The sequence below is a fragment of the Cephus cinctus genome, unplaced genomic scaffold, assembly GCF_000341935.2.
Source record: "Cephus cinctus unplaced genomic scaffold, Ccin1 Ccin1_scaffold1708, whole genome shotgun sequence".
In the NCBI taxonomy this organism is placed as follows: Eukaryota; Metazoa; Arthropoda; class Insecta; order Hymenoptera; family Cephidae; genus Cephus; species Cephus cinctus.
Genome location: NW_014333954.1, coordinates 24511 through 47915, shown reverse-complemented (window position 1 = coordinate 47915; position 23405 = coordinate 24511). Strand labels below are relative to the sequence as shown.

At 37.1% G+C, this 23405-nt stretch overlaps 2 protein-coding genes across 18 annotated transcripts in view; one reads left to right on the top strand and one right to left on the bottom strand.

Moving 5' to 3' along the window:
• LOC107273530 (patronin) overlaps window positions 1-8233 on the top strand; it is a 49299-nt gene extending 41066 nt beyond the window's left edge. For 10 of the 17 annotated variants that reach the window (XM_015751827.2, XM_015751843.2, XM_015751837.2 and 7 more), the window contains 6 exons: window positions 52-171; window positions 728-823; window positions 1698-1796; window positions 3589-3780; window positions 3876-4158; window positions 4250-8233. In XM_015751827.2, the coding sequence (XP_015607313.1) occupies window positions 52-171; window positions 728-823; window positions 1698-1796; window positions 3589-3780; window positions 3876-4158; window positions 4250-4394 (935 nt within the window). In that variant the 3' untranslated portion in view covers window positions 4395-8233. The remainder of the gene's footprint in view (window positions 1-51; window positions 172-727; window positions 824-1697; window positions 1797-3588; window positions 3781-3875; window positions 4159-4249) is intronic. The other 7 variants (XM_015751834.2, XM_015751842.2, XM_015751841.2 and 4 more) reach the window with 7 other exon arrangements.
• Window positions 8234-8530: 297 nt separating this feature from the next.
• LOC107273529 (laminin subunit alpha-1) overlaps window positions 8531-23405 on the bottom strand; it is a 26712-nt gene continuing 11837 nt past the window's right edge. The window contains exons 2-31 of the mRNA XM_015751825.2: window positions 19770-19876; window positions 19486-19669; window positions 18776-19131; window positions 18495-18692; window positions 17779-17949; window positions 17340-17503; window positions 17093-17227; window positions 16755-17010; window positions 16479-16650; window positions 16181-16402; window positions 15848-16101; window positions 15391-15502; window positions 15146-15290; window positions 14755-15067; window positions 14507-14667; window positions 14280-14418; window positions 13955-14195; window positions 13706-13879; window positions 13458-13624; window positions 13215-13373; window positions 12955-13103; window positions 12584-12871; window positions 12331-12499; window positions 11825-12244; window positions 11556-11744; window positions 11154-11488; window positions 10777-11083; window positions 10268-10706; window positions 9807-10178; window positions 8531-9716 (exon numbers count right to left, since the gene is read on the bottom strand). Coding sequence (XP_015607311.1) covers window positions 9574-9716; window positions 9807-10178; window positions 10268-10706; window positions 10777-11083; window positions 11154-11488; window positions 11556-11744; window positions 11825-12244; window positions 12331-12499; window positions 12584-12871; window positions 12955-13103; window positions 13215-13373; window positions 13458-13624; window positions 13706-13879; window positions 13955-14195; window positions 14280-14418; window positions 14507-14667; window positions 14755-15067; window positions 15146-15290; window positions 15391-15502; window positions 15848-16101; window positions 16181-16402; window positions 16479-16650; window positions 16755-17010; window positions 17093-17227; window positions 17340-17503; window positions 17779-17949; window positions 18495-18692; window positions 18776-19131; window positions 19486-19669; window positions 19770-19844 — 6609 coding nt within the window. The 5' untranslated portion in view covers window positions 19845-19876 and the 3' untranslated portion in view covers window positions 8531-9573. The remainder of the gene's footprint in view (window positions 9717-9806; window positions 10179-10267; window positions 10707-10776; window positions 11084-11153; window positions 11489-11555; window positions 11745-11824; window positions 12245-12330; window positions 12500-12583; window positions 12872-12954; window positions 13104-13214; window positions 13374-13457; window positions 13625-13705; window positions 13880-13954; window positions 14196-14279; window positions 14419-14506; window positions 14668-14754; window positions 15068-15145; window positions 15291-15390; window positions 15503-15847; window positions 16102-16180; window positions 16403-16478; window positions 16651-16754; window positions 17011-17092; window positions 17228-17339; window positions 17504-17778; window positions 17950-18494; window positions 18693-18775; window positions 19132-19485; window positions 19670-19769; window positions 19877-23405) is intronic.

Here is a 23405-nt window from a genome sequence, read left to right as displayed (position 1 = left end):
AGGATAGAAAACACGAGCTGATTTTTTTTTGCACTAACACACTTACTATAGCGTCGCTGATGTCGCCGACGATGAGGCGAGACTACTACCGAGGCTCGCAGGACAGTCTTACTGCCGCCCACCTCGACGACAGGCGTTCCGGGTCCCTTTATCAGGGTGGCAGTCTCAGGGGTATGCACTACACACACTCTATCACTCGCCTCTTATTTTTTTTTTAAATTAAGATTCTGTCATATAAATCGAAGAAAAAAAAGTTCGCTATTACAGGATATCCTAGAGAAGTCAAAGAGTAAAACAACAAAAGGAAGGAGTCGTCGACCCTTTTTGAATAAGTAATGATTAAAAGGACGTCGCGACAACAGAATGAATAATTCAATTTCAGAAAAAAATTCCTAACGTACATCCAGATATATTGTTCAGATATATACTCCAGATAAAAGTATTAGGATACTTGTACCAGTACCAGTAGGTAGTAGTGATACTTGTGACTCTTTTTGTTTTTTCATAATGAACTTTTTTTTCCTTCTAATCAATAATATTCATGTCACTACTTCAACCCTAACTGTCTATTTGAGTCTGCATGTTCTTTAAGTATTAGTCTAGCTCTTGTATAGCTTGTTTCTATTCTCTTTGAGAGAGAGAAGGTAGATGATGAGAATCACCTGATAATAACGAAACAATCAGAAATGTTTTACTAACAGTGCGTAACACCAATGTCCTATTTTAGTATCTTCCGTAGATTCACCGGATGACGGTGGCGGCTCGTCCCCATGTCGAAGTGTAAATCAACTAGGACGTCGCAGTTCCTACAAGACATCACGTGGTAAGTTTTCAAACCCGGTACGCCCGCTTGTTTGTCACTTATAATTATTCTTTAAATACTGAATATCAAAGTAACATAAGAACGTGTACGATCCACGTTTCCACGAAACTGATTTCAAAAACAAATGCAAACAAACCAAATCAGTAATTCCCTTTGACAATTATTTGGCTCGACGAAAGTAGGCTTCGTCACACGGATTGCCTATCTGGTATGAAAAAAGAAAAATGGACTAACTAATATATAGGCTGTACAGTGCGAAGCGAAACGTTTGAAAAATAATAATCATTTACCTAGCTTCTCAATTCCGTTATTAAGCGACTGAGTAATGAGGTTGCTGTATTATCATTTATTTGTGTCTCTCTTATAATTATAATTTAATTTATTTTTTAATCTTTCTCTGTTTAAAGGGTATGAATTGAACTTTGAAGTAGCGCCTTTGTAGTTGGAGACTCAAGAAAGAACCTTTTTTTGTTTCTTTGTTATATCTTTCAGTTGGAACGCAACGTTATTCTGCACCGTACTGCACACCGGCTACTTGATTGATTAGCGTAAATCTTCATTTGTTTTTTCTGAATATCATTTTTCATCGTTCTCCAGCCCTCCCTCCGTTGCCCGACCCAAGCCCCTGAACATATCTTTTTTCTCTGTATCTTTCTTACATTTATATCTTTTCTATACCTGAACGTGTCTATATGTGGATATGGCATAGTTGCTTGTAATCGTATTCTCGATGCAATGACTGAACGCCGTGTTTTCCTTGTCGACCCTTTATTTTTTGATTTTTTTTTTCAATACCCCGTTTAATTTAAAACTACTATGATTTGGTCGTACGTGCCGTGCGAAGTGTAACAACGCAAACGTTGCATTATTGCAGATGCGCAGGAGCCTCAGCAACAGGTTAGAGGCAGGCCTAAATACCCGTCTTACCAAAACTTTAAGGGACGAAAATCTAATTCCTTGATGAATTTGTGTGGTAAGAAGCAACCAGTGACTTGGAATATGTTTATTCCCTTCCACCACCTGTTCTCTATATGAGAGATTCATTATATATTTTTTGTTCTTTTTTTGTTTGTCTTGCCATAAGCGACAGTGATTATATCTACAAATATTAAAAAAAAAAAAGAGAAACCATACCTGTCTCTCTATTGTCGTGTCAAAGTCTCTTTTTTATGTCTTTATTACTCCCCTTTTGTAATTACACCACGTTTATCAATTGTCGTAGGCTACTTAGCACTTTGTACTACACGTAGTGGCATGGTGGCAGGTTCAAGCACTAAGGTTGCAGCCATATATTAATGATTATATGTAATTTTGCACATATACTACACGTACAATTATTAGCACATTATTTTAAATGCTTTTGAGGTTAAAGTTCCACGATGAATTTTTGTCTACGCTCTTGTCTGGTGTATATGGACCTTTTTGTTCATTTTTTTAACTTTCCTATTGTTCTTTTGTGATTTTTCGTGCTGTTGTATACGATTCTTGGTGGAACTTTGATCCTCATAATTTTTCAATATATATTTATTTTGCTACATAAGGTTGGCTACGATTATATTCGAAAGCTTCGATGGGCCTAAAGCTGTACAGCACTGGTTGTGGTTCTTTCCGGGTATTCTCAATGTCTTTCAGATTGTGTCGGTGGTTCCGGTTTTTTCAAACTTCGTTATCTCCTCATACTAACCTCCCATCTAGGTCTTGTACAAATTTTTCATGTCCTTAAGTTTATGTTATATGCATATACTTTCCTGTATATCCTTTTGTTTCCAGGTTTTTACATTATTGGGATTGCGATTGGTCATGGCAAAATTCACTGAGTCGTTTCAATATGTAGTGATATATTTTTGTTTGTAAAATTTGTCTCAGTGTATACCATGGTTTTTGAATAAGAGCTTTACAGAATTTAATTTTTGGTTATACCCTGTGAATTTGTCATTAGCATCGTACCTACCCACATAATTTTTGTTTAGTAACTCGAGTAGTGAAAAAAATTAGACAGTTTCTCAAAAGCAAGTCGTACCTTCCTAGATGAGAATCAAGGACCCAGTACTCATTGATTATATAAGAAGCAGGTACCCCGTAGTATCTCATATACAGTACAAACGTTTCGTACTTGTCTAGTTTAAATTGCTAGCTAGTAGTTGACCATTTTAATCAAATTCTAGAATCGTCTAGTTCCTATTGACATCAAATGCAAACAGGAATATAGTGATTTGTCTGTAATTTTTTCTTTCACTAAAAATAATAAGAGCTCTTCAATACACTGTGTACCACTGTGCTTCTGGATAAGTTAAATTAGAAGGAGAAGAGTTACAAAAATTATTTGGACAGTAAGATGCACATTGTTTTCAAGAATAAAATATTGTCTCATAAATATTCAGTGAACGTTTGTACACAGTGTAGACAAAATTAATACAATTCTATGTATACAATTCACAAGTCCTAATACGTGACTAATATATTATTAAAAATGACTCTGTCGTTCTTCAAAAACTAACAGAAGGTTAACCCAATGATCTTTTGGTATGATTCAATGGAATGTCTTTCTCTTTAAATACATATATCAATTTGGCAAAGGAATTAAGCGAGGGTTAATAAAGAATTGAAATGAAAAAAGTATCAAGGAAAAATTAAGCATATCAGTTCTAAACATTCTAAATAATCTGATGAACGTTCCTCTGACGTCTCACGATCAATTCTCAAGTATTGAAATTATATGTAAAAATTGGTATCACCAATCAAAACGATATTCTGTCTTTATATAGATTCGGATAGTGGTCTGGGTACATCAACGCCACCACGGAGAGCACCGAGTCCTGGAGTAGGTGGTATGAGACACCTGCCATCGCCCTCGGGTCCAGGTTCCTTGCCACCAGGATTCATGACGAAGAGAAGAGTCTACGATGACGGAAGTAGCGACATCAGCAGCACTCCTAGTTCGATGATGGATTACAATGGTGAGTAGAAAGTAAAAACCTGAGCATTTCATTCGGTCGCTTAATTTTTAAGTTATCCACTTTGAGTAATAACGTTTTCCCGTGTTTGAAACCAGGTCCACGACTGTACAAACAACCCACGACGAAATCCAACCGTGGCATAATGCTGAACGCTGTAGAGTATTGCGTATTTCCGGGCACGGTTAACAGAGAAGCCAAAAGACGCGTGCTCGAGGAAATCGCAAGATCCGAGAGCAAGCACTTCCTGATCTTGTTCAGGGATGCTGGCTGCCAATTTCGTGCACTCTACTCCTACTGCCCTGACGGTGAAGAGGTCTCGAAACTCTATGGTACCGGACCGAAGCTGGTTAACGACCGGATGTTCGACAAGTTTTTCAAGTAAGTTCATTCACTCCTGATCATCCTTGCTTTCTATGATCTTAGGTACTGCGATTCTTATCACGCATTTCTGTTCTTTATTCCCTTCCAGATACAATTCTGGCGGCAAGTGCTTCTCGCAAGTTCACACGAAGCACCTGACTGTAACCATAGACGCCTTCACGATACACAATAGCCTCTGGCAAGGCAAAAAGGTCAATCTACCGAACAAGAAAGATATGGCTCTCGTCATATAGTTTTACACCAGTGTCACACCTAACATTACGCTACTATGCCCTCTGTTGTTCATAGTTACTATTTTAATACAGGCCCATATTAAATTAATGCAAACGTTGCGTTCTTAGTCAATTTTATAAGGTTCGGGATACCTGAGATCGGTGCTGACTTGCCTGCACTAAAACGAGACACGTGACTCACTTAATGGGTCCGCATTATATATACATATGTATATTACATATTACACTGCGTTCTAGGATTTTGTTCTTTTATGCCATTTTGTCGAATTTTTTTTTTTTTATCGTTCCTTGTATATCGTGTATGTTCTGTTCTTGTTCTCCCCCCCCCTCTCTCTCTCTCTCTCGCTTTCTCTCTCCCTCCTTTCTACCTTGTCCTATTCTTAATTCTTCGTCCTTCTCGTCCACCATCTTCCATTAAGATATCTGGTTGTCGGTGTCAGCACCGATTGTCGTGTAACACGACTATCAGTATCTTATGATTAGGAATTGTTTGTACTCGATAGTTCCAGTATTTCTCTACGGACTAACTCCTTTGACTTGTGTAAACCGCTATGTTGATTATGAAGTGTGCGATGCGACAATTTGTTATTTCTGTTGCACAAGATTTAAAAGTCACGTAGATATAATATCGACGTGACGACGCATTGTCATTTGAGATCTTTTTAAATTCAATTGGTTTCAAAGGGACACGCAAGATTATCTCGTGTGCCTTTCGATGATGAAAATTATGTAGAGTAAAATTAAGGCATAGAGAAAATTATGTAAAAAAAAAAACAAGACCTTTTTCGTCGGCATACCAATCGTGGAATTTGTTATTCAATGAATGGATATGTTGACAAGAGGAATATTGATAAAATTTTGATTCCAACAAATGGACCGTTATATCTGTTGACAATGGTCTACTGCGATCTCTGGGCGATCGAGCTAGGATTTAATTAGCACTGTTCGCCGTGGGCGCGTTAAATAAGATTCTCAAAGTCGATAGAATATTTGATAACAATCCAATTTGAATTATTGGTAGTCGAATATCGCGCTCATTTCTCTTCGCGCAAGTGCTGGACTGTTGTCGGTGAGTCGTCGGTGTAATCTGTATTTTGTGCTTGTTGGTCGATGAGATGGTGGACGGGGTGATGTGAGTGAGAAACACGGAGGTGCGAGAACATAAGAACAATTCGTGAGGCGAAGGTAGTTTTGTAAATAAATAAGTCGATCGCATTTAACGAGAATGAAGAAGGACAGAGAAGGGGGAGATGAGAGAAAGGAAGAACAAAAAATTCCAAATCAGCCTTGCAGTCAATCCGGGCGAGAATAACTTTTTTTATGATGGATAAAAGGAAGTAAATAAAATGACAAAACCCTCTTCCGCGTGTCGTGAACGAGACTCGGGGAAAAATAAATGATCAAAAGATGATCTCTTTTCACTGATTGGTGTGTATTGTTTTTCTTTTTTGTATGACCGTATACCGAACTGTTATTGGCTGAGTGGGTGTGCGTGTCGCGTATTAATAATAAGAGTGAAATTATGTCATATTTTTTAACAATGCCAATTGTTGACAATGGGCCTGCTTTTCAGTATTGCTGTGTCAGTATTTTGCGTTTTTGAACAAAAATAATAGAAACACGCGCGCTAACAGGATCACTGGTCTCTGAACTACGAGGTGTTCGAAGGACGTTGAGGGAATGTCGCGTTAAATTTTAACAAAGAAACTAGAAGCATAGAGGAAAAAAAGGATAATCCTCGCGTCCCTGGCGAGGAAGAAGAGGCACGCGTAGGCCTTTTCACGTTTGCGTACATGACAAGGGACTAGAAGAAAAATTGTATTAGGTTGTAGAGTGACTAACGATAAGACAAAACTGTGTATCGTGCCATAGATAGTAGAGACGATCCTCGCCGGGTCGAGGGGTGATAGTGGGGTTGGTTTGGATTTGGGTGTGGAGGTCGATTATCACAGAATTCGAAGCCTCAGTACCAAAAATGGAGAGAGAGAGAAGCAAAATAACTATTATTTTTTTTTGTATTTAATATTTTTTCACGAAGAAAATTATGCCGCTCGATATGCGCCGAGCAAGCGAAATAATTAGTGCTAGAAAAGCATAAGACTGTAGTACGTCCATGCAAAACGTCCATGCAAAACGTCAGACGTTTTCCAGCTATTAATACTCTACCTGGAATTAGGTATTATTGTCAATTTTTTTTTTCTTTTTAATTTTATTTAATGTCAAAACAATAGTACGAAAAGAGAACGTACCAGTATTAAGAAAGCTGACATGTATGGATATCCGTTGCGTGGGCGTATTACAAAACGAGGCGTATTCGACTATTAAATAAAATAATTGCGCAACATATCGATCCTCATCTTCTCCACAATTTGGCCCAGTGGCTGGTGTCAAGATAGAGTACAGCAAAGTCTAATTATATTTTGTCGTTATCAGGCGGAGTCTCGGCCGTTGCTGTTATTGTTGTATTGCTGCGTCGAAAATATAAATGCGCACTGCGTTGTATCGGATGCGCCGTTGAACCATGACCGAGTAAAAAAATGTATGCACGATGATTATACAAGAAATTGGAATCCGTCGATCCTTTATAAATATTCATATTGAAAAATTTATCTCTCCGCTCTCGTGTAATGTAAATGTAATTGACGCGCGCTTCCTGCCGTCAAGAGGGAGGAAGACAAGAGAGAGAAGAAAAAAAAATTGGCAAAGTAGTGAAAAAAGAAAAGAGAAAAACAAGCGACCGCGTGACGTGGGGGGGAGAATTCTCACGTTGATAACAATCTTTGGAGATTTGGAATTTAGGCGGAAAGGCGGTGCTGGGGATGAGTTAACGAAAAAGAAAATAAATCTAGAACCAAGCAAATATAATATTACGTATGACGTGTATGTTAGTTGTAATTTCACACTCAGATACATAACGTCAATGTTGACGTTATGAAAATGAATGAAAAATTACAAGATGCATGTTACATGTGTATTGTGCTCGCTGGGAAGAAACTTAAAACAGTCCGAATTGACAATATTGATGAACGAAGCGTTGGGAGTCGTTGAACTGTATGATTTAACTTTCTTTTTGTATCTAAATTTTCTGTTCTTTTATTTTTAATACAAGTCTCTCCCTTCCGTTCCATTACTGTTTGGCCAATGACAACGCGCGAGCCGTGACGAGTCCAAGTGCTTTGTAGCGGTGACATGTAGTAATGATGCAAGGCAAGCAGATAGATTAAATGGTGAAAACGAAGCATGAAGTCGAGAAGTGAATTAATAAATATAGTCACTAATATTAAGAGTTTAATGTGAGAGATGAGAGTGCGTGTGATCAGTTGATGATCGGAAACGGAAGCCAATGTAGCTTGGAAGCAGTGACTGCTTTGTGCTTGATATTTATATTTTTTCGAGAGAAAGAGAGAGAGGGGAGAGAAGAGAATGCGAGGGAGAGAATGAAATGTAATATTAATAATGAGCTGATCTATACGGCACAATTCTTGTGTATGGAATTTACCGTGGGTTAGGTTAGTAAATAAATACCGTAAGACCGTATTGATAGTGAACACAGACAAGAGAAAGAGAGAGTACACGTGGACGTAAATGCGAGAAGGAGAAAGGAAAAATTGTGAAGCATGAAAAGAAAAAAAAAAGATTAAAAACAATTCTAGGTACGACGTGTGTTTGTACGCTACAGTAACCGCGCGCTTACTAATGATAAACCGATTACCCTTATGTAATAATTCTTAATTTTTAATCGTCATCGTGAAACTTCGTCACGTAATGATTTTTCAATTTTGATCCATGTCTCTGTAAATATTATGTTTTTATATACATATAAACCAAACCTACTACTACCCGATGATATATTTATTAAGTAAATACCAACAAGTAAGATTTCGGTCATATTTTACTGTTAGCATCTTGCAGCGATATGTCATGAATAAAAAAGATAATTAATAACCCAGCCGATCGACATTCTTCGATTTAAATGCGTACGTACGTGGGCGGCTTGTATTTGTATAGTGTGAGCAGAGTAACTCTCTAATTACAGAGTCTGTTCGTGATTGCCATCGACAAACATACTCGACGTAGTTTCATTAATTGAAATTGAGGATTACAGGAATGTTCGCAGTTTTACAAAAGAGTCTTGATTGAATTTTTGTTTGATCTTTTTTTTTGTTGCTGTATTTTTTGCCATTTTATATTATTTGTTCTCTTACACATTAGAGCGACGCATTCGTCGGCGTTGTTAATTCACGTGCAAATACAATATATTACATTTCGAGGAGTATCAAGAAGTAGCAAGTATAAATACTAAAATATTCTCTGATCGTGTTTCTACCTTAATTAAATTTATCATTACGAGTATGCGCGCGCAGTCTTTGCGTGGGACAATCGTCAATATTCAAATGTGGATTGTGACGTTTGCTTATACTTAAAAAAAATATATATATACTATATAAAGCGCGACTAATTTGAGTGTCGCCGATTGTGAAAGTCTAGGATTAATTATAAAAGTAGAAAATAGAATTTCTAGTTTTTGTCCCGAGCAAGCTCATGCGCACGCGCACGCCGTGTTCCCTCTTCTACGCGTCTTCATTAGCGATAATAAATAATAATATTAAATACTGATGTACAGTGTCAATGACTTAATTAACGGTGGACGATAATTATACTAAACTATATATGGCAGTGATCTTGCTACTATACATATTAATGCTCATTTACGCGAGTATGTTATTTATTTGCCAATGTGATGATGATGAGAATGAATATTTGCGCGATTCCATGTGGCTACGTTTTAATCTGTTATTGTGAGAGAGAAAAGTTGCGACTTACCCGATTGGAGGAGCGCGAAGGATAAGATAGTTAATTAATTCGTTAATCACGTTCAGATTCGAGATGAAACTCTTGATTTTTTTATTTTTTGTTTTGTTCACGGCTTAGCATCTTTTGGCTTCATTTTAAGTCTTACGTCTTAAAGATATGGAAATTATTTTTTTTTCGTTTATTTCTTAATTCTTTAATACGGATCTTTTTACTTCTCTCTAGTTTCTTCGCGATTAATCATCTCGCGCTATGGCACTACACCCCGGCGAGTTAAAACGTGACTCACACGTACGATTACTATTTTTTAATATTTTTGTTTTATAAGTTCTGTCGATCGTACCGGAATTCACGTTAGAACTATCAGCTATTGAATCGGACAGGAACTTAAGTGGATATTGTGAAGTTCAGCCATGTCCGTCCAATCTCGTCTTTCTCCGCCTATCATAACGTTTCTTATGCATCCATTGAAGTGATCTCGTGTTATTAATGTTCCCTTCGGTGCTGATGCTGTAAATAAAACAATATATATGTACCATTTCAACTCCTAAATTTATATTCTAAGATATGATAGAAGAGGTTGGATTAGAATATTCTTACCAGGTAATCCACCAATGTACAGAGGACTAGTAGATGCTGTGGATCCTATAAAGTGATAATTTACATTGGCTGGTAATCCATATTTTTGATCTAACTCATCCACTTTCAATGCCAATTCTTCGTCATTATAAACAGCCTGAATTCTATGCCATCTGTTGTCGCAGACTACATAGGGATTAGGAAAGTGCTGTTCGACATACAGTGGATTGTTGTCTCCCAGGTCCCCAGACATTATAACTTTACCATTGTTCAGTTCTAAGGACATGGATGGCGAACCACCTGGTGCAGTAATCGAAAGAAGTACACCAGATAGTTCAGAGGTTCGAAACTCCAATTCAAGTTCCAGTACTGCACCCAATTCGAAGTCTCTCTCTATAAAAATATGGATAAATTGTATTAATAATTTTCTACTACTCCGCTGTTAGTATCTTAAGATTGTACATTGCTCTTTGTCGACTTACTATAAATTGCATAAGCTTCATCCTGGAAATATGCACCACTCTCAACACTGGGGAAGCATTGGCCCACGTTGTAGGCTCTACTGGTGGAACCAACCATGTCGTAGATATTTCCGTTGACGCGTAATCCTCTCATACATCCTTTCAGGGTTTCCAGTTTGACAACAACTTGTTCAGGTAAGGGTGTACCGTTTTCTGGAAGGCCCCCTATGTACATCATTGATGCAAGTCCTATCTTCTTGGGGACTTTGATTGTTCTAGGCGATTGTGTGTCTACGACTAGTGTTAGCTTTCTGTCTTCGTGACTGATCACTACGTGATGCCAGTTACCATTGTTGAATGGCGTTTTAAACAGGATCTCTTTCTTCTGTTTACTTTTTACTAGCAATAACAGCTGACCATCACGGATGACAACCATAAGATAGGGTTTAGGTTTGAGCCCCTGAAATTATTAATCAATTAATTGGTGCTGTGTGCTTTATAATGTTTTTATTACCCTTCAATTTCCTTACCGGTGTAATGAAGAGCAGACCGTTTGGATAGTATGTGCGAAAATCAAATTCAATTACGTATTTCTTCTCCCAGAATTTTTTGAAGTTTAGGTACAGCTGAGTGTGACTGTGAGGTTTGTCACCAAACTTTAGGGCACCCGGTTCTAGGGAATAGTAGGGTACTTTTTGACAGCCTTCTGGCTGGGTTGACATCCCACGGGACAGAGATGCCGATGGGGCGTAATTTTGAGGATCTTCACCCATACTAGGACCTGGACGACCGATTAGGGCATGGTCGAAAGTGGTGACCTCGTCGAATCTCAGTACTCTGTTATTAAAGGTGTATGAGTGATTATAGAACTTGAGACAATTACATAATTTGAATTTTTTTAACTTACTCATCATTGAAAATCGCATCCTTTATTGCACCGTATAAAGGTATACTTGTAGCCACTATTTTTGTATTATTAATCAAAGCTGGCAAACCACCAAAATATAAACCGCCATTGGAATCCGGTGCTCTTATGGCGGCGCCAGTTGGTAGTCTGCCACTACCTTGATAAGCATCATCAACTCTCAATTCTACATCCTTTCTTTTTTTTATAATTGTTACTGCATGATACTTTCCGTCGTTGAAAGTATTATTAGTCTGAACAATCATTTCCCCTTTGCCGGCATTCATTCGCACTTGAATTTGCCCATTGACAATGGCGACCGAGTAGTAGCTGTTTCTCTGCAGAATCGCAATGTTATTTTGTATCTAAAAATTAAGAAAATAATTTGTTTATAAAAATTCTTACATTCGAATCCTCGTCTGCATTTTGAATATTGTTTAGTCGTTCCTCCTGGCCTTGGAATGTTGACAACAAAAGTATTGCAGTGTCCTGCATAGTTCTAAAAGTGAAATTAATGACGGATGATATTTTCTTTAACGTGAACGAATGATGCTCCAAGTACCCGTTGCCATAGAATCCGACAATTCGTAAAGGCTATAAAAAATGAATAGACAAAAATTAATATAATTAAAATACTAATATCAATATCCCACCGTTCAATCCCAATCCTTTACCTTATTTCCACAACTTGGCTCTACACCGTAATATTTTTCAGCCATTGGATCGTATCCATCTTGTATAACAATATTCGACATACATCCCAAGAATGAAACTTGAGACGGCAACATCAACTGATCATTTCGAAAACTAGGTGGCAAACCCCCAATATAATATAGAGCTTGTGAAAGATCAGGGATGTCATCCTTCTTAGGTTGTGGAGTTGGCGCTCCAATTTTTTTATCAGTTTCACCCCCAACGCTGAGACGACATTTTTCAATATTCTTCGTCGTCTGGTACTGGCGGAATGCACCAACCTCTGTCCAATTTCCGGTATTATATTTGTGGGTCGATGACATTTCCATACTGACATTTCCGCCGTAACCAATGTGCAAGACGACGCGACCCTCACGTAGATAAATCATAACATGTTGACTCTGATGATGCAGAAGATATGGATTATTAATTAATATATATTTAAATATTAAATTAACTTGATTTCTATATTATTCTCTAAACCTACATTGTTCTGGTTAAGAGCTAAGAATAGCAATGCATTTTCATCAAATGTCCGGAAACTGATTGATACCCCAAATATATACTTATTGTACGGGCCAGTGAGAACTCTTTTACGCACCGAATAGCCATCGCCATTAAAATTATATGCAATTTCATTAATTTCACCTTTAGCGCTGCAAAAAAAGAAAATAAACAATAATGACGGAAGTATTGATTAAAAGCAGATTCATTGCTTTTTAATTAATATAATGTATTACCCCTCCATGCAAGCCTGACACGCCTTGTCTGGTGCTGTTGTTACGAAGTTCCAAAGTCCAATTGGTCGTCCATCCAGGATGACCTGGTGAACGCAACAAGGTAGACCATTGCCAGCTAATAATTCCTTGGGTCTTCTTTGAGACTCAGGAATTCCACCAAGCCATATACGATCGGTTGATATAACGTCAAATCGGCCGTATTCGGGATCTGTGGAGTTCACGACCGGTAGGTACCTTCCGGACGTGGAGGACTGCTTTCGCACACTAAGTGTGCCAGTGTTTCTTATTCTGTAATGAAGTATTTTAATTGCGTGTAAATTGATATTTGACAATTTTGTTTTCTTCAGATTTAAGCTTTTTTTTTCAATTACCTTTCGGCTTCTATTCGATACCATGAATCGTCATTTTGTATATGACCTGATTCGATGACTTCCGGATGAGTAATGACGCCCGTACCTCCTCCAACATTCCATACGAATTTTATCTTCCTGTCAACCATTTCCAGCGCTACGAAATCGTCCTGAAAGTCGAATTTTGATTCTTGATTTACGTAATAAGGTGATACGATTATTGTAATTCAAAGGTGTGTATTGTATATATGTGTGTATATATATATATATATTTATCTTACGTTAATACTGCTTGGTAGATAAAATAAAGATCCTTCTCTTTGATTACTATCAACTGATAATGTTAGTACGATACTGGTTGTTGAGGAAGGTTGTAATATCGCTGGTCTGTAGGACCTAACGCATTTTTTATTTTCAACAGATTTCAAGGAGATACGTATCTGAAAGAAATAAGATTTTCGTTAATAAAATTGAATTTCTCAAAAACTTTTTTAATATTCAGTTATCGCAGTAGAGTTAGATACCCCATCAGCAGTATTTCTTGCTTCGGCAATCTTATTTTTTAAATTTTGTAATTTTTCAGCAAGTGTGTCATTCCATTTTTTAAATTCTGATTGTCTCTTCACTGAAGCGTTAGTCAAACTAATCAACTTGGCGTCAGCTTTCTTTATATTGCTCTGTGCTTCGGTTACTAAAACATTTTTTCAAGTCTCATTTTAGGTTCATGCCATAAGTTATTTTCATAAAAAACTGATTTCTTAGAAAAACTTACGTTTTTCACTAGCTAAACTAATTTTCCAGTCACCTTCCCTTTTAAGTTCTTGTAATTTTGGTTTGAGCCTATTCGCTGTACCTTCTTTATAATCTTCTATCAATCTTTTTGATTGCTCAATGGATTCAATCACTTCGTCATTATCAACCAAAATTGTTTGGAGCTCTTCCTGAACTGTGTAGAATCCAAAAATTTATTTCACGCTATAAAAATAGTTATGAATACTTTTCACTATTTCTCTATACTCACCCTTTTTATTTTCACTTTTGAGTTCACGTAATTTTACATTGATTTGATTATCTTTGATTCCTGTACGATTCAAAGTATCTTTTAAATCAGTAACTGCCTGCTTTTGAGCTTCCAATTGATTCCCCGCTGAGATTACTAGCTTTTCATGCTGCTTTGCTCTCGTCCATTGCTCAGATGATCTTGATGACATTTCCATTGCACTGTCTAACAGAGATTTTGAGTGAACGCCTCCAGGAAAGACCTGTAGCAAGAATCAATGATATCAATGATAATTCATTAGTTGGTACAAGATAGTACAATTGGAATAATTAAAAGCAACAAGTACTTTGGTGTACATGTCATCTGCAGTTTCCTTAGCTTGTATTGCTGCAACTTTTGCAGCCTCCAGTGTGTCAACAATATTCTTATAAGCCTGACTAGCCTTTAGAGGATTAGCTGCCTCGTTCTTGGTTTCAGCAAACAATCTGGTACAGATATAACGTGCTTATTGAGCGATGTTAATTCTACGAATAATATTTTCAGTAAATACATTTATTTGTGTTTGCTTATTACCCAACATAACGATCGGCAAATTCAGACAAGTTTTTTGCATGCTCAACAGCTGGCAGAACGTATTTTTCTTGATACTCATAATTTAATCTGTATAGAATTTCTTCTTTCATATTTAAAATTTCACTCCAGTTTAATAATTTTGTACGTAATTCCGGAAGGTCCTGTAAGCATTAATAAACCAATATATGCATATACCTATATGCAGTAATTTGACATACAAATTATAGTAGCATAGACGTAAATTATACCTGAAAATTATTTTGGCTATCAATAAAAAATCCTTCTGCCTCGTCAATCAGTTTCTCTCCTTCGTCGGTCGTTTCTGTGATTTCGTTTTTTAATCCACGTATGAGTGAATACTGATAATTAGTATCGTCTAATGTGTTGTTGATTTCATTATATAGTCCGTCGTACGTGAACAATGTCTCCATTGTACTTTCTATAATTGTTCTCAAATCATGTAATTTCCTCGAAGTGTTCAATGCATCTTTTTTAGCTTTCATTAAAGGCTCTGTCGCGTCGTACTGAGAATTCAGCCAAAAGATATAGTCGGTGACGTCGCTAATAGATTGATTAACAAAATATTAAATTAAATAATATTATAAACATTCAGTAGGCTTACAGAAAAATAAGACTTACTCAAGAGCAGCCTGAATTTCTTTTGTTTTCTGTGATAAATTTACGGTTCTTAAATTATTTAATATTGCAGTAGCTTCTTTCAATGCTTTTTTCACTTCGATCTTCTTATCATCATCTCCGTATTGTGAAAGCTGAGCCATAGTGTCTAATCAAACAAAAGTTTTCGAAAATAATGACTAAATGTAGAGCATATGTATATAATTAAAAGAATTAGCTCATTATATATAAGTTCAATGATCAAGTACCTTCCAGTTGTTGTTTCACATGTTTAATTTCGATGTGCGTACTGTAGATATTATTTTTCAAATCATCACTTTTCGATCTAAGAATGCTGGCACGCTCGGCTAATTGGTTCGCCTAAATTAATTGATAAAAATAAAGAACAATTAAAATATCAATAGGTATATCGAGTATTTATCACTAATTTTTCATCAATTGATATCAATATCAATAAGATATCAATATAAATAACGATAAGATATAATATATCTAGTATGATATATGTACGCGCTTGTTCGGCATAATTAAATGACGTATGATGAATATAATGGATCTCTTAGAGTTTAAACTGATAAGATGGGAACCAATGATTATCTTATATTTGACTAAGATTTATCATGACAAAACAAGTCATGATTCCCTATACACATTCTAATAGATTAGACAATTCCTTATCGAATACACTTTTATATTATTTCTTACATTTCTCAATAAACCTTCTGCGTTTGTCATAAGTTTCCTGTAATCATACCAGGGTACATTTTTCAATCTAGTCTTAATCAAATTTTCCATTTGAAGCTTATCAAGCAATGCAGTTGTATTCGAGTCGATGAATGACAAATCTTCCCAAGGTGGTGGAATATAACCATTCGCAATATGAGTAGTTTCCAGTGCCAATGTGTTAGCCATCGCACTAAGATTATCAAGCAGTATACCAGTGCAATTGTCATTGCAGGCTGAAATGCATAAAAATAATATATATTCAAATATACAAATTCTTGCAATAGTCATCTCTTCAATTTTCTAAATACATACAGGTACAAATGTCATTGATAAACACATGTCTAATCGCAGTGCAATGTGAACAATCCCTTCCAGTAGAACCAGGTCTGCAGTTGCATTGTCCAGTTTCCTCATCGCACTCATCACTTGCACTTCCAGCTAAATTGCAGTTGCAAGGTTTGCAACTGCCACCAGGAATTGTAGGAAAACCATAATACCCATAGGAACACCGTTCACACCTTATGCCAGTATATCCTGTTCGTATAATGAAAGCATGGAATAAATATTGTTCAACAATTTCCAATGGCATGTGGAACAATGTGCAACATACCTGGTTTGCAATGACAAACGACATCATTGTATGAGCGTACAATGCAGGTACTAGAAAATCTTTTATCAGCATGTGGACACGGACAGGGTTTGCAGCCTCCAAAATCAGGATGACCATAAAAGCTATCTGCACAGACGTCACAGTGATTGCCAGCAGTGTTGTGTCTGCAATCCTAAATAGATAATAAAAAAAAAAGGTTAGGTTCTTGCCATTGTAATTTTTTTATCTCATGACACTACAGATTTTCAATTTCTTTCTGGTCCATTGAATGCTAACCAGACAATATCCCGTTTCCTTGTCGCAGATTTCCGATCTCCCGTTACACTGACAGCGTCTCGCTTGGCCGATCAGATCGATCACGATCGTTGATGTTGCTGTACTGTTGTTGTACCATCGATAAAATCCTACGCTCGGATCTTGACAGGATGTACTGTTGTACTCTGGTGGGCATTTGCAAATCTCAACGCCCGCTGCCAATAACGGGGAATGCGTAGGCGTGAGAACAGCAGCGTCCAAAGTTGCGTTGAGAAGTCTGTAGATATTAAAAAAAAAGTATTTTAAACTTACATTAATCACTTTCTTAGACGTTCATTACTTTGACACTTATGACTTACGTGACTTTCGTAAAATCCGAATAATCCGACGCTTTTAAAAGAATATGCTGCAAATTTTGCAACGTTACCATAAGAATTTCACGGGACACAGTGTAATCTGGTCTATTTTGTAATTGCCACAAAGATTCGTGTAATCTATAACAATTAAAACAATTTCCTGTTAATCAGATCAAAAGAATAGATACCGTTCATCTTATTGCGCGTGGCCAAAGATTTTCTTGTAGATATTTCTCATATCTATATTTACCTGACTTCGTAATAATTATCGTTAACCGGCAAGTGAAGATAGTACTCCAATACAAGCTTGCCATTTCCCTGAATTTGCACAAGTGGATACTGAAGGTTGTTGCGCAAAATATCGCCGCCTTCCGCCTTAGTAGCAAACCGTAAAAAACCACCGTAGGAGACGACCTTAAAATTTTCAAAAATCACATCCTTCAACATTAGAGTCAAACAAGCAAAAAGAACAGTCTTAGTTAATAAATATTCTACGAGTGATAGAGCAGAGTGCAAGATAAGAGCAAGGGGTAGGGGAGATAGAGAGATTAATTAATTCGATAAGAATCTTTCAGATTTTTTTTTTATTTTTTATCTTTTTTTCACTCTCAATCGCGTCACTTCTCTTCAACTCAAGAGTCTTCTTGATAGGCAGGCGAACGCCGAAGAGCTTCTTAAAGGGGATTTACCTTATCTCCAAGAAAAGATTTGGGCAGTTGCCAGTAGAGTGGATAGCTGTAATACAGACTCGAGGGTAGTGTTACGTCACCCTCGGTGCCGGGGATGATCGTGAGACCGTTCGTCACGTTTAATCCTCCATTAAGAGACGGCAGGATGCTGGTTGAGCCAGATCTGTTTATCTGAAATACAAAATAAGACATAATCATTCAAACTACATTCTTTATGCTATTTCTAAAGATAAAAGTCAACTAAAGTAATTTCTGAAGTGACACATGTTTTATTTTAAACGACTACGTTATTTGATACATTAAATCACCAATAACGCTCAATAAATTTTAATCCCAGCAACGTACAATAAAAGAGATTCTATCTTGCTGATATCTTATCAGCATATTTCAGTAGCTGATTTCTATATCAAGTGCTTTCCGCATCAATGAGATATACCAGTGGATTAGTGTGAATCAGTGTATTCGATGTTATTTATTAGATCTCTTATCGGCAATTTTTAGTTATCATTCGCATATATTTTTTTGAACTTGACGTAAACAAGTGTATGAAAGAAAATACGAAAAAATGCATATGATAATTACGTGTTATCATTTCAAGCACATTTCTAAAAAAAATACTATTCGACAAATTTACTTTTCACTTGATACACACTGCTTCATCACGACACGTCAGTCTTTACAAATTTTTCCTGAAATCAAAAATTCTTATCACTCACCATCACGTCATTGACTGCATCGCTTACGTAGAGTATACGTGGCTTTGGCAGCCTTCTCTGTCCCCACGACAAACCAGCTTCTTGACAGAGAGTCGATCTGCCAAAGCAGAAGCACTCTATGCATCCCTTTGCATTTTCTTCAGCAAGTCCAAACGTACCTTCCCTACATTTATTGCACTGTTTGCCCACAGTATTTTCCTGATAACAAAAAATCAGTGTTAATTATCACACTAAGAGTTTTTATTTTGAAAAATTCATTATTTATATATACATATATATACCTTGCAAGGACACTGTCCCCTCTCGTCGCACTCGCAACCGCCATCCTTGCATTGCAACGTACCTGCCACATTGCACTTGCATGGTCTGCAACGTGGATAGCCGTAATATCCTTTCGCGCAAAATTCGCACCTGAGTCCCTCGTATCCGTCCCTGCATGTGCATTGCCCATTGACGTCACACTGGGGTTTCGTAGACCCCGGGGTGCAGTCACATGACTTGCATCCAATACCAGGTACAAGTCCGTACGAACCAGGTCGACAACGATCGCAATACTCGCCGAGTGTCAAACTCGGGCAGATGCAACGACCGGTATCCGGATCGCAGATATGGCCAGTTTTGTCGCAGGTATCGCAGGCTATAAGTAAAAAAAAAAATATCAGCTTCTCATCGTCCGAGTGAGTATGGTAAATGGGCTTATTGCAAGTTCAGGATTATTATTATTTAACAAGATTTTCCACCGTCGCCATAGTCTCTTTATGCGCTCTGTCTAATTTGCGGATCGTAAAGACGAGGTTTGCCGCTTGCAGTTTAACGATAGACGACAGCTGCAATCGTGAAATGTTTTCAGTCTCCTGTAATCTTCTTCCTGCATCTTCTCAAACTGGTCCAGTATATAACTATATGTTTATATTATATGCCAGAGCCGCAATCTTCCGGGATGCAGTTTCTTCATTTATTCGCAATTTTTTTTTTTTAATTTTTTACTTACGTTGACAACCGTTTTTCGAAAATCCATAATATCCAGGTGAACAGTTATCACAGTGCGTTCCACCTACGCCAGGCTTGCAGTAACATTGTCCTGTGTCTTCGTGGCAGGATGCATTGTAAGATCCAAAAGAGTCACAGGCGCATGGTGCGCATCCTGCGCCGGTAGCCAAACCCCAATAACCGCCCTTAAGGTAAAATAAAATATGAATATATGAAATTACAAAAAAGAATTTTTTTACAAAATTTTCAAAACCTATGCTATCGCACGAGCTTGGTGCATTTTACCTTGCAATGATCGCAGGTTCTTCCAGTGACGTGTTGCCTGCAGTGACACTGACCTGTCACAATATCACAAGCCATAGACGTCGATCCAATGTCGTTGCATCTGCAGCCTGTAACAGTAAAATAGGTAAGTGCAATAGAATGCATTTATTTGCATTGCAAAGATCAATCGATTATTTTTTTTAATTTTTTTTTGACAATCAAAAATTTCAAATTACGTCATTCCTCGTTATAATAAAAATAATTGTTTTTCTTTCGTATATATCCTTTTGTATTTTTGCATGTCAATCATTTGAATTTTAACTCTTTTTAGAATCTGACGTAAGCGCATTCGGAATCGCCAAGTCTTATACGCATGTAAATATACGCCCTGTCGACGACGAATTGCTCGCTGTCACGTTGCCCAATTAGCGACGCGATCGGCGTGAATGCCGCATTGTATTCAAATGAGCGACACGTCGCGGCATGCCTTGATGAGATCTGACGATGCTTGACACGTGTGAATATAAGCGTAAGGCACGGTGGTCCATCATCATTATCGTACGGTCTGGTCGATATCGTCATCCAAAGTTTAAATGTCGCGAGAAGTCTCTATAGAAAATTATGATTTTTCTTTGTCGCTATAGAGAAGTTACTATACAGGGTGTCTCGTCTGACTTGACCACTTAAAATATTACGATTGCCTTTGATGATAATAATCTTTAAGGAAAAATTGTTCGGTACAAAGCTGCAAATACTCTGGATGAGCATAATTTTTTCTAATTCATTTTTTTGAAATTCAAGATCGATTCTTTAAAAATAAGTCGACATATTTTTATTACAACAGTCTTGTAGTTGATAAAAAAAAAGAAATTCAATGATGAAAAATTGCATTGGCCTTCGTGGGACCTTGAACGAGACAATTGCGAAATTTTTGCCATTATTTTCAGCACTTGTTCGAGGACGGTAAATAAATGAATTTCAATTTCAACGTGCATGGAATACGATTTATAGAGATGTGCTTGAAAATTTAGAGAAATCGTTCGTTTACCGTACCAAAAAATGTATTGAGGTTAATGGTGTACATTTTTAACATTATGAGATATAATGAAAAAAATTTAACGTGTTTTATGAGAATTTCATTCCGAACAATAAATTGTGATACGAGTTATTAATTAATTTTGAATTATAAAAATGTACAATACGTATAGTAATGGTACTATGTAAAAGTGTAATTGGATATTTTAGATCTGCCTCGAGTGCTGTGATATATTTAATAACAGGCGTGGTTACACGCATAAATAAATAGTCGGTATTCGTATTGGTTATGGCGAGTCCACATGAAGCCACAGGGCCAACGTTACACGCTGTTATATCTTTCTAAAAGATATAACGAGAGTAACGCCTCGATATGAGGCCTGTAATTTTCGTCATTTATAAAGGAAACGTTAAGTCTGAGCTACGGGCGTAAAACTGAGAGTATCTTCAAGGTAGCATTACGCAGTAAGTGATACCTGACCAGTTTTCGATTTATATCGATCGACAAATTGCACGCTATTAGATATCAGCCTTTAGTCTGGACGCGATCGTTAACAGAATTCCGATTCGATTAATCGATCGCACAATATACGAAATCGCATAAAATTCCAGAAAAAATAACAGTCCCGCCGGACGCCTGTGTCTTGTACGATTTCCTAACCTAGAAATTTCACTCGAAACGATCGCTCGGAAAATTAACCAATTCACATACGTGCGCTTTGTCCAAATTATATGCACGTCCTGCACAAAGTTAAGATTAGCTTCATGGGAAACACCAATAACGTTATTTTCCTCACGTGAACGGAAACGTCACTTGTCCATTAGAAGAATTTTTTTCTTAATCCAATCACAGCCAACCTTTGTCATTCCTGAGCGACGGCGACAAAGTCGCTGCGGTGCGTACCGGCTGAATTCTTATTGGTCTGTAATTTAAAAGTCTAACAGGAAGTTGCATGCTCTGTGGTTGCATTTTACATTACGTCGGATGGGAGCGATGCACTTTTTATGCATTTCATTGTTGCAAGCCTTTCCTTTTTAGGCTATGTCAAGCATATCAGCTGATAAGACGGATTTACTGGTCCAGTTTAATTCTGTCGTGAAGACCGAGCGTCGATGTAATTTTACATATGTATATGCAGTCAAGATAGGGAATAGTTCGAATGATAAGAGTCACGGATATCAAGTCTCTTACGTATGTATAAATTTTTTTTCTTTATAATATAATAATGACTCTGCTCTCTTACTGCCATGCACTCACTGACTGTTTATGACACGATGACTCATCCAAAGCCCAACAATGATGCTTTGATAGAGATGCACCTCCCATCGATAAACTCCTCTTTCATCGGCTACGACATCGATTCTATCGATACTTGATGGACTTGTGGTAACAGTTAGAAATCTTCTTGCCTAGATTCTTTTTTACTCGATATTTTTTCTCGTGACTGTACTTTATTTTGCAAATAAGTCTACCTCGATCGACCGATAGGTTAAGTGGTAATAATTCCTTACTTTTTTTTTCTCATTTACTTTTTTACTATCAATCTGACAGTTTACTAACGAGATTATTTATGCTGATTTACGAACGATTTCGATTGGACAGCCAGGCGCGATGTTTAATCGGATTTAAAGGAATCTTTAAGTCTTCTTTCCATCGGATTTCGAGTGTGGCGATTTACATATACATATATGTATATATATAGCAACTTGCAAACACACCCATTGGTTTATGTACGAGTATTCAATTTGTTGATTCCAATCTTTTTCAAAACTATTTCTATGTACGTTTTCAACTAATTTTGTGTATTTATCTGGATTTTGAAAATTCAAGTAGTCAAGCTCAATTTCACTGTAAAAATTTCAATTATTACTCGCACCGGTTTAGCAGCAGATACTAAGCTATCTGTTGCTATGCAGTGTGTTATCATTAGTGTAAATATATATCTAACTGCGCAATTTGTCATAAGTTATCGAATGCGAGGGAACAATTAGTTGATAAAAATTAAAGTGAAAGATTCGCAGAATAGCTGATAGTGGCCTCTTTGTAAAGACACGAAAGCAGATGCACTCCCGGGCAATGTCGTAAAGTCGCAAAATTACGATCGCGCCTTGAGATATAATAAGGTTAGAGGAACGAGAGAAGAGATGCAGATGCACGATGACGGATTTAACAAGAGCGTGTTAAAGGATTGACTGTAAAAGCGAAGCTAAGTGCATTGGCTACTTTGTGTCGAGGATCTCGTCGCGTATTGCGAGTCTCTTTACGGTTGGCGTTATCGCATGAAAGGCGACTGAGAATCGTCGAGGCTTCGCGCGTATAAATACTTGCATACTTGTTGCATTCTTAGATGGAGTCTTGAGTCGTAATCCTAGGACTGGATTTTACATGGGGATAATAATAATGATAATGGCTCTTAAAGACTGTAAGGTACGTTCGAATCCCATTAGAAGCTTAATTGGACGTCGAATAGAGAATATTATCGCTTTAATTATATACAGTGATTATATGCACTTCGAAAGCGAATGAAGACGTTTGCACGTGTGAGAATTTTATAGCAGCTGCATTTCGAGTTGGTTATAATTTTTTTTTTTTTTTTTTTTTTTTTTTTCCAAAACAGATTG